The sequence below is a fragment of the Cucurbita pepo genome, chromosome 13 (genome assembly GCF_057944985.1).
Source record: "Cucurbita pepo subsp. pepo isolate OVF chromosome 13, ASM5794498v1, whole genome shotgun sequence".
Taxonomy (NCBI): Eukaryota; Viridiplantae; Streptophyta; class Magnoliopsida; order Cucurbitales; family Cucurbitaceae; genus Cucurbita; species Cucurbita pepo.
The window spans coordinates 16,290,603-16,309,361 of NC_141810.1; the positions used below are offsets into that span (position 1 = coordinate 16,290,603).

Sequence of the window (18,759 nt, forward strand, 5' to 3'; positions counted from 1 at the left end):
AAGCGCGCACTTTTACCGCTGCAGCGTTTTGGCGTTCTAAATTGCTCCGTTCTTTTTGTCACACATGGTTGTGCACTCAACTAATACATACTTCCACCAAAAAGTCGAGCCTGGACGAATGAAGTGCATCTGAACGATGGCCTTCACCGCAATATCTTCTTCACTGCCGTCTTCTTCTTCTTCTTCTGTGCCTTCAGTTATCTCCTTCCAATGCCCGTCATCTCCCGCCATTCTATCACAGAAATCCTCGTCTCTCTCGTGGGCATCTTCATTTCCGCATGTTACCATATCCAGAGGCTCTCCTGTCGTCTCTTCGAATCCCGCGCATGACAAGGTATAATTTCTTTACTGCCGTCCTATTCGATTCCTTGTCTGTTCCGGAGGATATCTTACCTTCATTTTGAAGTTTATGCATTATCGATTGCGGACCTCTTGCGCAACATCCACGAATTTCTCGATAGGGAGAATTATTTGCAAGGAAGTTTAATATGTTGTGGGTTTGCTGCTTGTTGTGTATTCGAGCCAATAGTCAGTACGAACTCGACCATATCTCAACTTGCCTAAAACTGCTGCATAGTAAAGTAGAGTCTTCTTCAGGATATGGTTTTGAGAATTTACTGCCTGCAGTCATTTTTAGGAGAATAGTCGTGCTGTTATTATGGCTGGACAACACAGAAATGACTGTTACATGGTATACAGAGTTCTCAACTATTTTCTGCTTCGTTCCAGGTCATATGACTTTATTACTATTGTTGAGCCATATTCCAGTTCCGCATCTTTATAATTCTTCGTTTTCGACCTTCTATTTTATTGTTTCAAAAGCTTGTTGCTAGCAGGCAAGCTTGGATTCAGGTCTAAAACTCGTGCTGTGGCCTGTGATTATGAGACTCACTAGCTACATGGTTAATTAGGACTTGTGCCGATCTTCAACCTTTTGATTTTCGCCTCTCTGAAAATTTCAATGCAGGGGGAAGTGGTTGGTTTTTTGGTCAGTTTTTTTTTTTTAACCAAATACTCGTTTGGGCTCCATAGACTTGGACCCCACATTAGATAAACATGGGTTCCATCTCAAAACTGATTTGACAATGAGATGAGTAACTCATGTATCGTTTAAAGATGGTGAGATCACCCATCTTTCCAATGTGGGATCTTCAACACTTATTGACGTACCAATTTGTCAAACACATAGATACATGCATGCCTAATAAAGGGGGTGTTGATTGGAAGATAATCTGAAACATAGCGTAGTCTTCCGTCCAAGTTTTTATAAACTTTTAATTGCAGGTGTTCTTATTATCCCGTGCATTTTTGCGTTATTTTAGAGTAGGAAGCCAATGTATATCTTTTTCATTGCTGCAATCGGCTTGACGCTGTATACTGTGAGGCCTACATTAGAGCAAGGCCCGCTTAAAGCTGCATTTAGTTGATAAATGCAATGTATTCACTCTTTTAACAGATCCAGGTTACTGTTACGATTTGAATTTCTTTTGATAATGAATCAGCAAGTTTACACTTGTAGGTCTTATTTATACAATCAGCTTGGACAAGAAGGTCACGCGAGGAGGCTGCAAAACGACCGAACAAGAAATCATGGAAACAAAGGACAGATATGTATATGAAGCCATTTTTACTCGACGTTTTCTTTTCGAAGAAATTTGTTCATGCAAAGGTAATGCATAGAGGAACAAGCAAAGTGATATCGGTTGCGACAACAAATGCAAAGGATCTTAGGAACAGTCTACCATCACTTACAGATCACAATGCATGCAGAGTAATAGGGAAGCTTATTGCCGAGAGATCAAAGGAAGCAGATGTCTATGCAATGTCGTACGAGCCTAGGAAGGATGAAAGAATTGACGGTAAGCTTGGCATTGTTATTGATACCATTAAGGAGAATGGGATAATGTTTGTGCCTTGAGTTTAAATAAAGGGAAGAATAATAAGACAAGAAAACAATTTATCTAGATCCTCTAATAGGCAGTAGAGCATAAGAATGTTCCTGTTTAGCTTGTTTGAACTATCGGAAGCTGTTGGTCTTACTAAAAGCACCCTTGCATACTATGCCATAGCTCTGGTTTATTTAGTTAATTTTATGATTGTATCTTATGATTTCGGGAGTTGACTTCCAACTTCCAAATTGGCTTTATGGTTGTTGTATAACGAAAGTTGTTAGAAGAAAATGATAAAATATTATTGAATCAAATAGACTCAAACTCGAATCAAAATATATTTTTTACCCCTAAACTTTGAGGCGTATATCAATTAAAACTTAAAACTGACTAATTTCATTTAAAATCAACCCAATTAAAATTAAAATAAATTTATTTTGTTAAAGTTGAAAGAAAAATGACCATCTAATTCTTTATAAATATTATCATGTAATTCTTTATAATTACATGGAAAAGATAAATATTTGTACAAACCTAGAACTATATATTTTTTTTTTCCTTCACGAAAATTACAAAAGAAAGTAGAAAACATAAAAAAATCTCAATACTCTTGCACTGCCCGGAGGCAACATTCGTGGTCTGTGAATCCTCGAGGAAGAAGAGCAACGGTGATGAGGATCAATTTCTGAATCCATCCTCCTCGCCATCCTCAAGAAATATGGGTAAGTCTGAAGGTCCCAATCCGCCTCCGCCACCCTATGCCAAAATTCACCCCTCCAATGACCCCGATGTTGATCACAATTCATATTCCCTCGAGAAATTCAGACTTTACGAAACCAGAGCGGTAACCTCTTCACTTTCATTCTGCCTTTTTCTTTACTATTTTCTGTCATTAGAAAGCACAGATGTGATTCGTTTACGGGTCTTTTTGTCACAACTATGTACCTCTTTCTCCAATTCCCTGGCCGCCCTGAGAAAACTAGTTCAAAATAAAATTGGTTTCCTGGGAAGTGTGTCAAAACGATTAATCTTCGAATTTTAAGGTTGTTTTTCTGCATTTATCATAACCCCCGACCTTTAAATAATTCTATTGAGCGAGTTAAAACAATAATTCTATTGAGCAAGAGAAGCCGAATGTTCAGCGGATTTAATTTAATTTAATTTTATTGCATTGATTTCTCCTAAGCAGAGATATTATCTGATTGGGAGCGATCGCTACAAGAGATTCTTCCGAGTGTTGAAGATAGATCGGTCGGAACCATCAGAACTCAACATCAGTGAAGACCCGGTGGTATATTCGCTGCAAGAAATCAGGAACCTCCGTCAGCGAATTGCTGAAGGGAATCGTGCTACGGGGGGTTTAAACCCGGTTACAAAGGCTTTTGGTATTGCAGGTTGATCTTGGTTCTGCTTTTATGTGCCTATTCTTCCTTGAATCTTTTCGCGTTTTCTGTGACATGTTTTATGCTTGTAGGTTGCATTAAATGTTTGGAGTCGTATTACTTGATTTTGGTTACCAAGCGTCGGCAAATTGGATGTATATGCGGTCATGCAATATATGGCATAGATGAAACCCAATTGATTACAATTCCACACGTCTCAGTTCAGACAGATGTAGCACACTCTAAAACTGAGCTGAGGTAAGTCTAAGCTGCTCTTATGGTACTTGTCTCATACTGTCTCATGCTTAGCATGTAACCTTTTCTTTATCTTCCAGAATGTGAAACTGTTGAAAGAGGTTGCATGTCAAAAGCTTCTTTTCCATTTTTGTACAACTGTTCTTTACCAGCTTATTGGTTTAACATTTGGAACCATATACGACACAAATTAATAGCATTTGTTGCTATGTTTGTTGCAGGTATAAAAAACTCTTATCCAGTGTCGATTTGACCAAAGATTTTTTCTATAGCTATACGTATCCAATTATGCAAAGTTTGCAAAAGAATGCCATGTCAACTGCTGCAGAAGGAATGCCATACGACAACATTTTTGTCTGGAATGCTTATTTGACTCGAGCAATTCGATCACGATGCAATAATACTGCATGGACCATAGCATTAGTTCATGGACATTTCAAGCAGGTTTGCAATATAAGTCCTTTCTCTTACCTCTTTTTCATGTTGTGCATTTTCATTATCTTTAATGTAGTTAGTTTGGAGACCTAACAATATATTGCCCCTCTCGCTCACATTTTTCTGCTATTTGTTGGGGTAGCATCAGTTTTCTATTTTGTTAATTTGATGAATGGTTTATTGTTTGCTTGTTGTTAACTTGAGATTATATTAGTTGCTAGTCTATCATATTAGCTACATATCAGTTGCTTGAATTTTCATTACTATCTTTTTATTAGTTGCTACATCAGATTGGTTGTCTCCACCATCAAAGTTATCAAGTTGTAGCATGTTTAGAAAGTTTTTTTAGAACTCAAGGATGCAACTGTACGACCTAATAGAACATTGCATGTACAAGCGAGATCATTAGTACTAGATTTGATGAGATTTATGGAAGTTTAGCCTCAACTAGGTAGACTTCTGAATCATCTCGGCTTAAGGCTTCTACATGGTGTTCACTCTCCTAGAACTTTCCTAGTTTCCCTTTGCAGGATATATGTCTTAATTAAATGCTTTTATTGCCCCTCTGTAGCTTTATTATTTACTTATTTATACACTTTTTCTTTTCTTTTCACTCCATTGTGGAGTTTGCATCTTTTGTGCATTAGTTTCTTTTCATTACATCAATGGAAAGTTTCGTTTCTATTAAAAAGACTTGTAAAATAATCCTGGCTTATGTTATTCCTTGCAAGGAGAGAAGCAATTCTATTAATGAGCTTTGGCTTGGGTAGGAAGAAATCTTATGGTTTTGTAGGTTCATCTATTGTCATATGGTTTGGGTTTTTTTTTCTTTTGTAAAGTTTAATGTCTTTTGGATGGGCTTTCATTGTATTGTATTGTAATTCTGGTTGCGCTATGTGTGTGTGCATTTCGTTTCTTTTCCAAAGTTTAATGTCTTTTGGATGGGCTTTCATTGTATTGTATTGTAATTGTGGTTGCGCTATGTTCTTGCATCTAGTACAGTTCGTTTGTTAGAATGCTCATATTTCCTAAAACAAATCCTAATATAAATATGTGCAGGTTAGGCTATCAATATTTGGAAGAGACTTCACTGTCACTTTGATTTCCAGGCGTTCTCGACATTTTGCAGGAACACGGTATAGTTTTGCTTGAACTTCTCATTATATATATATATATATATATATATATATATATATATATATATATATATATATATATATATATATACATTCCCAACAAAGAGATAACAATTGAAAACAACAACCGGCCAAAGTATGGCCCCAGCCAACAACCTAAAGGACTAAGGTACAGGAGTCCCTTATTCACAAAAGATAATGGGAGGGTTAAACAAAAGCACTCCAATCTAAATCGAGGGTATAGCTGGTGTAGTTACAAAATAACTTGAGAAAGACACTAATTTTTTTTTTCTTTTGGGAATAAGATGTTTCTCATTGATAGATGGAAAGATACAAAACGTTTGAGAAAAAAACCTCCTAAAAGGAGGTAAAAAAACAAAAAAACAACCAAATAAAATGGGCTAAATAAATATTATCATTAAAGGATATTATTTAAGGGAGATCTTCCATTTGAAAAGGTTGCTAGCAACTGATTTCAAAAGCAAGAACTCGGGAAGTTTGAGATACTTTCTAGTAATAGAAGTGGCAAGATACAAGGACATTTTTAGTGGTTAAAGTATTGATTCTATTGGATAAAAAAGTTTTACCCTGGGTTCTTGTGTTGAGTGGTAAGCGGAAACTTTTTTGCGAGTTTCATTTGCTTATTGAACATAGTCCAGCAAGAAACATTGTAATACGGGTTATTTAGAGGGTTACCATGGGTAGGTCTTGATCAAGAACTTGCTACTAGGAGATATTTGTTTGGTTATGAGGATATTTCTCCTTTGGATCCTACTAACATTATCCAAGGTGAATTGTCACTAAGTGATTTCACTAACCAGGTTATGAATGATGAGGGTGTCCTTGTCCCAAATGATGAGAGAAAAGGACGATATTTTCTTTAAGTCTGCAATTTATGATATTGTCTATTAAAGTGTTTAAAGAATCATCAAAGGAAGTTGAGGCGATGCTGCGACCCAGCAAGAGACGGAGGAACCTGATTTGTTGGCAGAGGAAAATAGAACTGTTCCAAAGGAATCATTGTTTGGAGGTTGAAAATGATCTCTCAGTGTGATTGTTGACACTGGAACTTCTATAATAGAGAAGGAATTTGTTATTGAATCAAAATTTGATATGAATAATGCAAATATTTTGTACAATGAAGCACTTTTAAGGGAATCATAGAGGTTAAATGAATTGCCTTCATCCCATGGATTCGTTAGTTGTAATTCAAAGTCTTTTCTTTTGCCCTTCCCTTCTTAAATATAGTATCAAAGAAGGAAAAAATCGTCTTGTGAACCCTGTACAAAATTTTACATCCGGAAAAAAGACTGTTCCTTTGGATTCTCAAGATCCAAATGCGTCCCTACTCATTGGCGATATCAATGAGGAAGCTTGTGCAAATTTACTGGTTCATACAGTCAACTCAAAGAATGAAGATCTTCCAAAGGATTCATCACAGACCCTAATTGGGAATTGCTGTAATATTGGGCCCAGTGGTACACGATAAGTGTTTGATATATTTGAAAACAAACTCACCACACAACATGACTCTTCTCCCTCTATTGAGGTCTCAAATTGCGAGTCTGATGTTAGTGTACGTAGTGTGGAACTTGACTTTCAGCATCATAGCTGCCTTTGTGAAGAAGATATAGTTGAAGATTCTGTTTTAGATGACTTAAAAACTCTTTCCAGACACACTTATCAAGTATGACTGCTCTATTTCTACAATTTCAGATAAAATTCAACCATCAAGTAGAGGCATTCTGGTACTGTAAAAGTTTTCCTCTCTAATCAAGGCAGGTAGTCTGCAGTTTAAAGAGATTCCCATTTTTTTCCCCGAGGTGTAGACAAAAAACCTTAATTATTTTTGTTGTTTTTTATATTCCAATGTTGAAAATCTCCTGGAATACAAGATTGGAGTGATCCAAAAGAACAAGTTATGTAGATTGAGTTCTATTTTAGGGTCGATTTTGGAGATTTGCTTTAGCTTCTTCTGTCAGTGCCTCCATCTTTTTGGCGTTGGTGGTGTAGTTGATTGGTATGGTGTCTTCATTTCATTTGTTTGAGAATTTGAGTGGAGTTAGAAGCTTTATTGTGACAGTTTTTTCTCTTGTTTATGTTTATTTTGAGGAAGAGGAATCCATCTTATGTGCTTTTCAGTTGTTTGGGGAGATCCAAATGGTTCTAGCTTGGTTTTGTCCTGCTTTTGGCTTGATTAAAGTCATCCTTTTGGTTTAGCCTTTGATCTGAAGTTTGTGAAGGCTTTTTCTCAGAATGGATAAGCATGGTGGTGGTTTTGATTTCTTTTTCTCTGCGAAGGCCTGGATTGTTGGGATTCGATTGTAGTTCTTCCTTTGTTGATGATTTATGCTGGACACACAATTTTCGAATCCGAAGTCTTTGATTCCTAACCTCAAATTGACTGTTTAGATTAGGATTGTGTCTCATGAAAAGTTTGGTTTCTTCCAGCTTGACTCAAGGCTTCATCATGGTGCTCTCTTCCCAAATCTTTTGCTGGTTTCTCTTTATATGATATATGTCTTATCTGAAATGCCTTAATTTTTCCGTTGTAATCCTCTTACATCTTTTATTACTTTCTTTTGTCCTTTCCTTATTCACTTCTTTGTAGAGTTTGTATCGTTTGAGCGTTAGTCTCTTTTTAAATTTATCAGCGAAAGATGTCGTTTCTTGTTAAAAAAGATTCAAGGATAGTGTTGTCATTATCAATGAAAATACATTCTAGCCTTGCTAAACGAGATGAGAAATCCTGGGTTCAGGTGTGGAACACTTATGAATCTAAATTTAGTCCAGAACATACACTCTTAATTTGAAAGAAAGGGTTCAGAAACATAATATTTTGACTCAGAGGGAGAAATGCCAAAGTGAAGAGGCTACTCTACTTGACAAAGGCATGTATCAAAGACTTATGAAAAAGTTAATCTACATATCACATGCCAGACCAAAGATGCATACTTAGTTAGCATTGTAGCCAGTATTCAAACAGTCCAAATGAGCATCATTCTGGGGTTGAAAATAGGATTTTAAGATACTTAAGAAACACTCCAAGTCATGGGTTATTGTTAAAAAGATCATCAATCAGACTGGTAAAACTCTGTACAATACTAGTTGGGCTAGATAATTAGTTGACTCTAGTTCTACATTTGGATATTGCTTCTACGTTTGGAGAGACTTTTAGTTAGTTGTAGAAGCTTATTATTGACTACCAGCTTTAGAAATTTGGAAAGGAATGTGGATTCTGAAGCTTTTTTAGTTAAATGCTTGTAAGACCATCCTCTCTGATATTTGGTTGGAAAGAAATCAAAGGTTATTCGAAGATAAATTCCTGTGTGGATCGGATCATTCTAGCTTCTCTCTGGTGCTCTCTTTTAAAGGCTTATACAGATTATTCTTTTGAGGACATTAGTAACAATTGGGCGGTTCTGTTAGTGTGCTGTTTTCTTTGCTATTTGTTACATTTTCTTTGTGCCTTATTTTTGTTCTGCCTTTTGTATGCCTAATTTTCATAGGTTGCTATTTCTTTCTTTTTTTGTTTTTATTTTTCCTTATTTATGAAAGAATTTGTTTCCCTTTTAAAAAAGAAACAATATGCCAATATTTATTATCTTTCTGAAAAAAATACTAATTTTCGTTGATTAATGAAAGGAAGCAAAAATGCTCAAGAACACGAACTCTTGGAAGAGTGAAAAGAACACAGACAAGAGTGAAATAAAAAATGTGACAAACAAATTTGGAAGAATGAATAAAAGCAACATTTAGGATAATCTTCTTTTTGTTGGCCTTTTCTTATTATGATTGGCAGTATTAGAAATAATCTGTATCGTTCGTGATCATTTTCACAAATTACAGTTACTTAAAAAGAGGAGTGAATGATCGAGGACGGGTTGCAAATGATGTTGAAACAGAGCAGATTGTCCTTGATGAAGAAGCTGGTTCATGCCGAGGAAAAATGAGTTCTGTTGTGCAGATGCGCGGTTCTATTCCTCTTTTTTGGTCTCAAGAAGCCTCTAAATTTAGCCCCAAGCCAGATATTATCTGTAAGAATATCATTATCATTATCATGATTTTACTCATATATTTGGTTAAATTCCTAAACTGGAATTGCAGTTGTTTTGTTCTTTCTTAAAGACACAAATTTCATCTGCAAGTGTGGTCTTGTTATGTACTCAAACACAAGAACACAACACAAAATAAAAAGATAACTATGTTGCAATATCAATAGAGAAACTGCAGTATCAATAGCCTTTTGAGAGAGCTATCTCTCTCTCAAGTCTCACAATGGACACTCCAACCAAAATGATCTCCTTCTAAGGTGCTCACCTCCTCTTATTTATAACCAAGACACCACTAGTTAATTATCCACATGTCCATACTACTATCATACTAATCTTACCAATATATCCTTTTTCCAGTATTCTCACATTACCCTGCCGTTCAAACACTATCGGATAACACTTGCTTGAAATCAGTGCATGTACCAGACAATCCCAAAATTGGGTAACATTTTTTTTATTGCATACACATACCCCAACCCCATTCTTATGGATAGAATCACACCAAGACGGGTTGGGTTCAGGGTTTAACATATGGAACAACCTGGCCCAAAATTGTTCAGGGTTTAACATATAGAACAACCTGGCCTAAAATCCACTTGCATACTTCTCATTCAAAACTACGCCTCTTCATGCAAATCCAGCCCATAAACCAAACTAAGGTTGATGCTGCAACCTTTTCCAATTGCTGACCCCACCACCTAACTCTTTTGTGTTAATTTCCCAAGGTTGTAAATGAGGTATTATTCAAATGAAGATTGGTTCAAGATTCAGTCTTACATTATTAGGATGATTTAATATTCTGAGTTTTCTTGACAACCAAATATAGTAGGATTAAGCCATTTTCGTGATGTGCAAAAGTTGGCCTGGATATTCATGGGTACCAAAAAAGAAGTTCCACACTATACTATACATTCCTAGGCTTCCAAAACATGCACTATCAGTATAATTTTCCTGAATACAAGCTTCTTAAACCTAGATTTCCATAACTAGAACCTCTACATAGTTTTCCTAAACCATAGCTCAAGATTGCTGAATCAGCACCCTAAATGTAGGTTTCCTAGACCAAGGCATCTTCAACCCAGCGCTTAAAAGGCTTAGACATGAACCCAAGTTTAAGATGTCAAACCTGCGCCCCTACCCAGGTTTGGAGGCCTGTCTCCCAGGGCCCATCAAATTTATAGTCAGGCCAGCATTCTCCATTTCAAACTTATATTTATATTTAGACGCCATGATTTCTTGCCCAGTGGTGATTTGACTGTACTAGAATGCATTGGCAACGTGATATATTGCCCTTCTCTAGTGAGGGAAAAAAGGGTACGGGATGCAGTATGAGGCATTCTGAAAATGGAAATTGTAGGGAGATTGAGTAAATGATTGTTTGGATTAGGGATTGTAATCTTTTGACAGGAAACAATAATTGTACTGATGAAAACAGGAAAAATAAAAATAAAAATGCTGAAACCTTGTGATTTTTCCTTGTGTTTATTCTTTTTTTTTTTTTTTTTTTTTTCTTCTTTTTATGAACTAGAAAAAATTTTCAAATTATCAATTAAAAGGATATGTTCAGGCAACAAACTCCCAAGGAAGAGATGGGAAGGGGAAGAGGTGGAAAAAGAGACAAAATAAGAACAATCTCAACAAGAAGCATTACAACCACAAAGGGATATTTTTCTTATGTTTATTGTTTTTGACTTTTCAGTACAGCGATATGATCCTACATATCAAGCTACAAAATTGCATTTCGAAGACCTTGCAACGAGATATGGGAATCCAATTATTGTTCTCAATTTAATTAAGGTACGTACTAAGATTTTTAATTTTGATCAGAAAGGCACAAATCATGATATATCTTGTTATTAGAGGGGGCAAGTGGCCTGGACAAATTCAGGATTTAATGGTATGAGAAGTTAAATGACCACAAAATCAGTGTGAGAAAAAGAATATATATAATGGTGCTAACCCATGTTGGATCTGGCTTCCTTTTTTGTTAGCCCGTGTTCTTTCATTCATGTTGTAAAATTTGAGTATGAGTTGTTCTATGTGCACGTGCATGCATGCATTGGGAGGAATGATAGTTTTTTTTTTTTTTTAACATGAATAACTTTTCATTGATAGATAAAAATACAAAATGTTCGATGAAACTATGTTCAGAAGGAGAAAAAGAAAAGAACTAAAAGCCAGCCAAGAGAAATGGGCCAAAATAATAGCCCCAAAAGAACCTATACCTACAGAGAAACAAGAACCTTTTAGTTTCTTGTTAAGCTTTAATATTTATCGTGGGCTTATTGGGAACATCCGGCCTATTTCTCTAGTATAAAAATGTGAGTTCCCCCTTCTTTAGAACATTAGGAAATAATAGTGAAGTTTTTCATTTGGTTTACTGCAAAATGTGGTATCAGCATCCGAATTCTCTGGGACCAAAATGGATTGAAAAAGGTTATGCCTAATCCAGCAGGGGCGTTGATAAAAACACCCAAAACACCACCTAAATCTTCTCCCCAAAACTACAACGTACGCTTGTTCTTGGTTGTACAATCCTTGAACAACTTACAAGATAGTGTAGGAGGAATGCAATAAATCCTTGGAGTAATGTCTAGACAATTGGAACAAATCACAACAAACAAAAATCTAGAAGGTCGTGGAGCAAGATCGTGAACTTTTTTATTAGTGCTGGAAAGTGGAAATCTAAGGTGGGGAACATGACGTTTTAGATTTAACTATGACCTTCAATGTGTCTAGTCTGATATATTTTATTTTAACATTGTATTCAGGTCTGTCTGTTCTTTTCACTTCTTTTTGGTGGGAGTGAGACTTAATTTGGTGTCGGGAAGGTTTTAGAGGATAGTTATAATTGTCATCTTCTTGGATTTGCGTTTGTTTCTGGTTTCTTTGTTCCCCTGATACTTGCTAAATGCAGACTGTTGAGAAAAGGCCTAGAGAAATGATGCTGAGGCGTGAATTTGCAAGTGCAGTTGGCTATTTGAATCAAATTCTTCCGGAAGAAAATCATCTTCAATTTATCCACTGGGACTTCCATAAATTTGCTAAGAGGTGGTTTGTTTGTTCTAAATATAAAGAACTTTATAATACAGTTTGATTTATCTGTATGCATTTTTTCGTTTTGATTTAATGCTTTGATTTCTTTCCTGATCATAGCAAGGCTGCAAATGTGTTGGCTGTCTTGGGTGCTGTGGCAAGTGAAGCACTTGACTTGACTGGTTTCTACTACAGTGGTAAGCCCAGTGTTGTGAAGAAAAAATCAAATCAAGTTAGTGGAACAAACACTTCAAGGTATGCTGTACGAACTTTTGTTCATCTGCAGTTTCCTTCCTTTGAAAAGGAAAGTAAACTTTTCATCCCATGGGAGAGGGTTTTTCCTCTTTTTTTTTTTTTTTTTTTTTTTTTTTTTTTTTGGTCATTTGAAGTTCGTTTGTGCTCAAGAATCTTAGATAGGTATGTGTGTATACATGTTCTTTAACAGGGATGGTGCCCTTGGAGATTTGAGGGCTAGTTCAGGGGATCTTGCTAAAATTGGGAGCAATACTGAAACGATAAGCACTGTTATTAGTCGAGAGAGAGAGGCTGCATCTAATCAGTATGATAAAATAAACAGCCGTAGTAGTGAAGCATCACGCTTTCAGAGTGGAGTTCTACGTACAAACTGCATTGATTGTTTAGATCGAACAAATGTTGCACAATATGCTTATGGTCTTGCAGCTTTAGGCCGCCAACTCCATGCAATGGGTTTGACAAATATGCCTAAAGTGGATCCTGATAGTAGCATTGCTGCAGCTCTTATGGATATGTATCAGAGCATGGGGGATGCACTTGCTCAACAATATGGTGGCTCCGCTGCTCACAACACTGTACTTATACGTGCATAGATCTAAGTTCATATAAATATATTGATATTTGACACAACTGTAGATCCTTGTTAACAAATTCTTGTCCACAAATTAGGTGTTTCCAGAAAGGCAGGGAAAATGGAAAGCTACCACCCAATCTAGAGAGTTTATCAAATCTATCAAACGCTATTATCGCAATACTTGCACTGATGGTGAAAAACAAGATGCGATAAATTTGTATGTTCATGGGGTCTTATCTATGAATACACTTCACTTTCAGACAGGACATACTTTCTGAGTTTTTCATACTCTTTTCTCAAGTTTATTCTTTCACTATGTAGAGAATAAAGTTTTGTTTTTACTTTTCTTTTTCTTAACTTCTTACACATGTATTGCCAGATTTTTAGGTTACTTTCAACCACAAGAAGGCAAACCTGCTTTGTGGGAACTGGATTCTGATTATTACCTTCATGTATCAGGGCTTGGAGATGATCTTTTTCCCGATAAGAGGTATAGTGTTAGCAGTCTTGACTATACATCCTAGGCATAATGTTATGCAGCTTTCAATTGTATTGGCACCTTGTGGTCCTTGTCTAAACACTTATTCATGCAGTTCCACGGAATCATTGATATGTGTACAACATGCTATGCACATAGTATTTTTGCGTTTCAGTCTAGTTCAGATGTATCGGCTATTAGGTTTATAGCATTCTGTTATTAGTTAGTGTTACAGATCTTATATTCTGACTGTTATTTTGGTATAAAGGGATTGACCTTGGTTCGAAACAGCTTTTGAGTTACCATATAATGAGCTGCAAGAAATTTGATTGGTACAATTTCTCTCCATGAAATTTGTATAGAAGTTACATCAATCATGACTATGCCAAAAGTGGGCTTGGGCATTTCCGTAGAATACATTTTTTGTGTTTGTTTCTGCTTTTCGTGTTACAGTTACAGCTGACAAATTATTGAATAATTGCAAGGAATTCATTCATATTTTCCATCCACCAAGTTTTGTAAACTTAATAGCTTATAATTGTTGCCAGTCTTATGTAGTTCCTTCCTAATTCTTACTTTGCAGTTTGGAAGCTGCCTCCAATTCTATTGGCGGAACAGCAATAACGCTTGAACCTATACCAGCATGCAGAGAAGACTTTTCTAGGATGAAGTTGACATCATTTAATAAATTGATTGAACGTACCTGTGGTTCAATAAAGAATGTAAGGATTTGGTGTGAGCCTGATCAGAAACCTGGAGGTAGTACAGGAAATTCCAGCATGGCACCCGATGCAGCGTAATTTTCTCATTAATCTTGAATGGTCTCTTTAATCTCTCTTGTTCATTGAGGTGCTAGATAAGGAGAAGTGGCACATTTAAAGAACTTTAATATATTGTACCTTTGTGTTGGTATCATTTATCAATTCAGATCTTTGTCTATTAAATTATGAGATAGCATTGCATACGGGCTAGTTAAACTTAGTAAATTCTTGGAACAGTTATCAAAGCGGCAGTGAATTAAACTGACTTTTATGCAGTGAAATTCAACTCAGAAGCCCAAATTGGCTGTTTGGTCAGAGGAGGTATGAAGAAAGTAGCCCTGGTTCCAAAGGTGTTTCACATGAAGCTGCAGTCTGTACAACTGAGGATAACATAAAAATTGACGGGTTCTGTGATTTAAACAAGCTTTCTTCTAGTGACAATTTCAATGATGAGGAAATCTTCCAAAGGTAAATCTTCTATGACTACTAATATTTTACTCTATAATATTTTTTTCCTACTCCTGTCAAACATATCTCTGTTAATTTGTGTGCTTCAATGCAAACAAATTATAGGCCTCTCTCCTCATATATTGAACTATCTGTGATATCTTGAGATCGGATGAAAATCTAGTTTTGATTAAATCATCGAAATCTAATGAAATTTAGGGAAAATGTGCCTAATTATTTTGCTTTAGGTTCCAAATGCCCGAGCCTCTGGTCCCTTAAGGAAGTATAGAGGTTCACCAATAGGCCAGAGGACTTCCTATATTGGTACCTGTCACTTAAAAAAATTATAATTATAGAAATCTTTCGCCTGGTGCACCAAAGAGTAATTTTGCTTTTAAAGGTATGTTCAGAAAGTGGCTATATGCAGTATCTTACCGGAGGCTGCCATGGCATGTGGATCAATTACCGCCAGCATCGCTTTCCACTTGTTTACTTCCAATCCCTACGGCACCCAATGAAGTTGATAGGTGTAGTTCATGGATCTGGAAAATAGTTTTATTTCTTTATCATATAAAAAGAGGAATAAAACAATTTAATTTCTGTTTGTTAACCATCCAATGTATTCTCGTCACCTATTATTTAAGGTTGAACTTCTGTGCATAGTACAATAATTCTCTCTCTAATCAATGGCAGGTACAATCTTCAAGTCAGAAATCTTCTCTATCCCTATGTGGTTGTTAAATATTTATTTAAAAGTGCTTTCAGGTTATAATTATATTGTTATTACTTGGTGATGTCAAGGTACCTTGCAATGACATCAATTGAAGAAGCCAATGGTTGGTATGGGGGTACTCTACTTGGTGATCAAGATGAAAGCAGTGAAATATATACACACTATTCTGAGTTATGTGAGGTAATCGGATTCCGTACTCAGGCTTGTTGAATTCATATTCAAATGAGCAGTTATAGTTTGACATGTATTCATTTGGCTACCATGATATGCCGTTTGAAATTTGTTCTTAATCTTCTTCTTTTTTTTTCTTTCATTATTTTTTTCTCATTTTATAGTTGCATAATCGTGAGAGATGCTATTTATTGAAGTATGACAAATATATTTAACAAAAAAAGGCAGAAGTTGTCCTCTTTTTGACAATTGTCTTCCTAGCAAACTTGCTAATGAAACTCTCTGAGCGCAATGATTTCCCTCTCCAAGTGATTTATTTGCTAAGAAATACTTTGATAATATATCAAGTATGCTCTGACTGTTTGAGTTTGTAAGGTATTCCATACTGTTCTATTGCAAAATATTAACCAACCAACACAAATCAGAGGTAGAACCCTCTGCTTTTTCAGATACAATAACTCTTCATCATTTCTTTTTTTTTTTTTTATTTTTTTTTATTTTTTTTTTTTTTTATTTAGTTGGGCTATTTGGATTGATCCTTGAAATCTAATTTGAGTAACTTAGATTTAATGTGGATAAATGGGGTGATTGCGAAATTGACATGCTTTGGAATTTTGATCTACAGGGCCCTGCCATGATTTCTTTCCAGAATGATCCTGAAAGGGAGAAGCACTATGCTGATCTTTTACGCATGGGTGCGATTGATGTTATGGATAATGCTTCTATAGATGAAGACATGGAGGCGGCTTTGGAGGAGTATGATGAAGTTGGTGTAGATCTTGGCATCATACCTTCATCGTGCAAGTACTTTGCCGAAGATCCTAGTTGGTTGACTAGATGGATCATTGGAGAAGAGAAACTTCAAAGGATATAAGTTGAGAATGAAAAAACCCATTTGCATTACCAATTATGAGTAGCTTGTGTGCATGTTCTTCAAACATTTTGCGAATAAACGAAGTAGGAGTTAAGGTGAAAACCGAGATACAATGTAAAAATGTGGTTGTGTTTCTCAAATAGGATCAACTGGGTTGACATTTGCATATGTAATGACATGGCTTTTTAAATAATATTACACTGGAATGGCTATCAAATTCATGCGTTAAGTCCTTTCAAAATTTAAAGAAACCGTAAAAGCCTTCCAAATAGAAACATGCTTCGGTTTTGAACTACACAAAAAATCATGGTTCATAAATTGAGGTCTGGAGAATGAAATTCTCTTCCTAATATTTAAAATGATGCATGTCCACGTCTAAGAAAGTATTCACCTTACCCATTAATACTGTCATTCCTTCATCTTCTCTAGTTTTGGTCTTCAGATTTGGGTCCTATGCACGCTGCCCACGTCTCTTCTCCTCCCTTCTTCCATTACTTCTTAAAATATGTTGCATGGCAAGTACTTCGCCGTTGTGTCTCGGACGTGAGTTAGGTTAGTTAGTCTGTCTAGGCACGCCGGAAATGCTTCTGCCTTAGCCACGGCTGTCAGTTCTTTGGCCCATTTTCCATTCTGAGGAGAGAATCGATAAGCCACAGAGCTTGAAAGGAGGGAGAAGATGGCTTTCTTTCCCCTTCCATTTTATGGAAAGGTAAAAAACAAATAAAATTAGTGGGACACGTGACAGGCAGCAGAAACCAAAGCAACCAAGTTTTGTTCTTACTTCAATTGCACACGTTGAGATACATTGTCGAAACATCTGTCCTTCTATATGTACTACGTGTCACTTCTGGCTGTGCACTATCTTCCTGGTTGCTTAATAAATAAATGTCTGCTACTTCTTTTCGACACCTTCAACTAAATCATCATGACCAACCTATTCGCTTTGTGTCTCGTCATTACTTCTTTAACTGCAGCGGGACTCTGGTCTCCTTCCCCGGCGTCCCGGCAAGATCACGAGCAGGATGTTATTGTTAAAGAAGGTCACCGAGTGGTTGTGGTCGAGTATGGCGACCAAGGTCAACACAATACTAAGGTTTCCATCTCTTCCGAACCCACCAAAGATGCCTCCCCTAGCAACCCACTACATGATAGTTTAAATATTGGGATCCCCAACGAAGACTCCGGAAGGCACCGCACCAGAGATCTTATTTGCGATGCCTTGGGCAAATGTAAGCATAAGATAGCCAGTGCTGTGGGGAAGGCTAAAGTAATGGTTTCGGAGACGGCGCAGGAGGCCCACGACGTTGGAGAGGCTGTTGCTGGTGCTTTCGATGAAGCCAAAGAGACAGTTTCAGACAAATCTCACCACGTGGGAACGTCGTTCTCAGAGAAAGGGCATCGATTGAGGGAGTCGGTTGAGAAAGCCAGAGAGGATGCCGACGAGTTCCTGGAGAAAACGAAAGAGACGGTTTTGGAGAAAGCACGTGACTTGAAAGAGGGTGCAAAGAATGTATTGAAGGAAGGTAAAGCACGTGACTTGAAAGAGGGTGCAATGGAGAAAGGGAGAGAAGCAAGACAAACTGCGGAGAAGATTAAAACTGGTGGAAACAAGGTCAAGGAGAATCTGATGGGTATTCCTGATGGAGGATTAAAGCTAGTAAATGATTCCTTTAGGTACTTGAGGTCGTTAGAGTCGTGGAAAGCGGCGATGGATGTGTTGAGTCTGTTGGGATTTGGTATGGCTTTGGGAATGGGCGTGTGGACTACCTTCATCTCTAGCTATGTGCTGGCGAGTGCGTTGCCAAGGCAGCAGTTGGCAGTGGTACAGAGCAAGATATATCCCCTGTATTTTAGGGCCATGGCTTCCAGCATTGGGATGGCCCTATTCGGGCATCTATTCAGCCGCACAAAATGGATGTTCCCAATTCCGAAAAATGCTGAAGTGGTCCAAGGATATGTACTTGTGGCTGCACTTTTGATGATTTTTGCCAATTCTCTCTACATGGAGCCCCAAGCCACCAAGGTATCTTCTGACCGCTGCTCCACCTTGAGTTTTTTTAGTTTTGTACTAATTCCCTGTTATTGTGTATTTATTCCTGTGCAGGTAATGTTTGAGAGATTAAAAGTGGAGAAGGAAGAAGGAAAAGGAATTGAAGACATAGCCGCTGAACCTCGGCGCGCCAATGATAATCCCCCAGCAATCACAACCAGCACAGCCACACAAGTCGTAGAACGAGAGGCGGTGAAGTCCAGAATCGTGGGGTTGAATAAGAGGCTG

The 18,759-nt window shown here is 37.0% G+C and overlaps 3 protein-coding genes across 3 annotated transcripts in view; all 3 read left to right on the plus strand.

Moving 5' to 3' along the window:
* Positions 1 to 38: 38 nt before the first annotated feature.
* Positions 39 to 2,146, plus strand: LOC111808358 (uncharacterized). Its single transcript, XM_023694288.2, has 2 exons — positions 39 to 334; positions 1,520 to 2,146. Exons 1-2 carry the CDS (start codon positions 137 to 139, stop codon positions 1,916 to 1,918), a joined length of 597 nt encoding a protein of 198 aa, XP_023550056.1. The 5' UTR covers positions 39 to 136; the 3' UTR covers positions 1,919 to 2,146.
* A 312-nt stretch (positions 2,147 to 2,458) lies between these two features.
* Positions 2,459 to 16,698, plus strand: ATSAC1 (Phosphoinositide phosphatase family protein). Its single transcript, XM_023694296.2, has 16 exons — positions 2,459 to 2,733; positions 3,079 to 3,283; positions 3,364 to 3,529; positions 3,748 to 3,970; positions 5,021 to 5,097; positions 8,947 to 9,134; positions 10,852 to 10,949; positions 12,070 to 12,203; positions 12,309 to 12,443; positions 12,634 to 13,018; positions 13,113 to 13,234; positions 13,397 to 13,507; positions 14,079 to 14,291; positions 14,533 to 14,724; positions 15,505 to 15,616; positions 16,233 to 16,698. The coding sequence occupies exons 1-16, from the start codon at positions 2,608 to 2,610 to the stop codon at positions 16,479 to 16,481; spliced, it is 2,736 nt and encodes a 911-aa protein (XP_023550064.2). The 5' UTR covers positions 2,459 to 2,607; the 3' UTR covers positions 16,482 to 16,698.
* Positions 16,699 to 17,370: 672 nt separating this feature from the next.
* The window catches only part of LOC111808367 (uncharacterized), a 1,674-nt gene continuing 285 nt past the window's right edge, over positions 17,371 to 18,759 (plus strand). Inside the window, exons 1-2 of the mRNA XM_023694297.2 lie at positions 17,371 to 18,504; positions 18,586 to 18,759. The exon at positions 18,586 to 18,759 is cut by the window's right edge and continues 285 nt beyond it. Of these exons, the coding sequence (XP_023550065.2) occupies positions 17,407 to 18,504; positions 18,586 to 18,759 (1,272 nt within the window). The 5' untranslated portion in view covers positions 17,371 to 17,406. The remainder of the gene's footprint in view (positions 18,505 to 18,585) is intronic.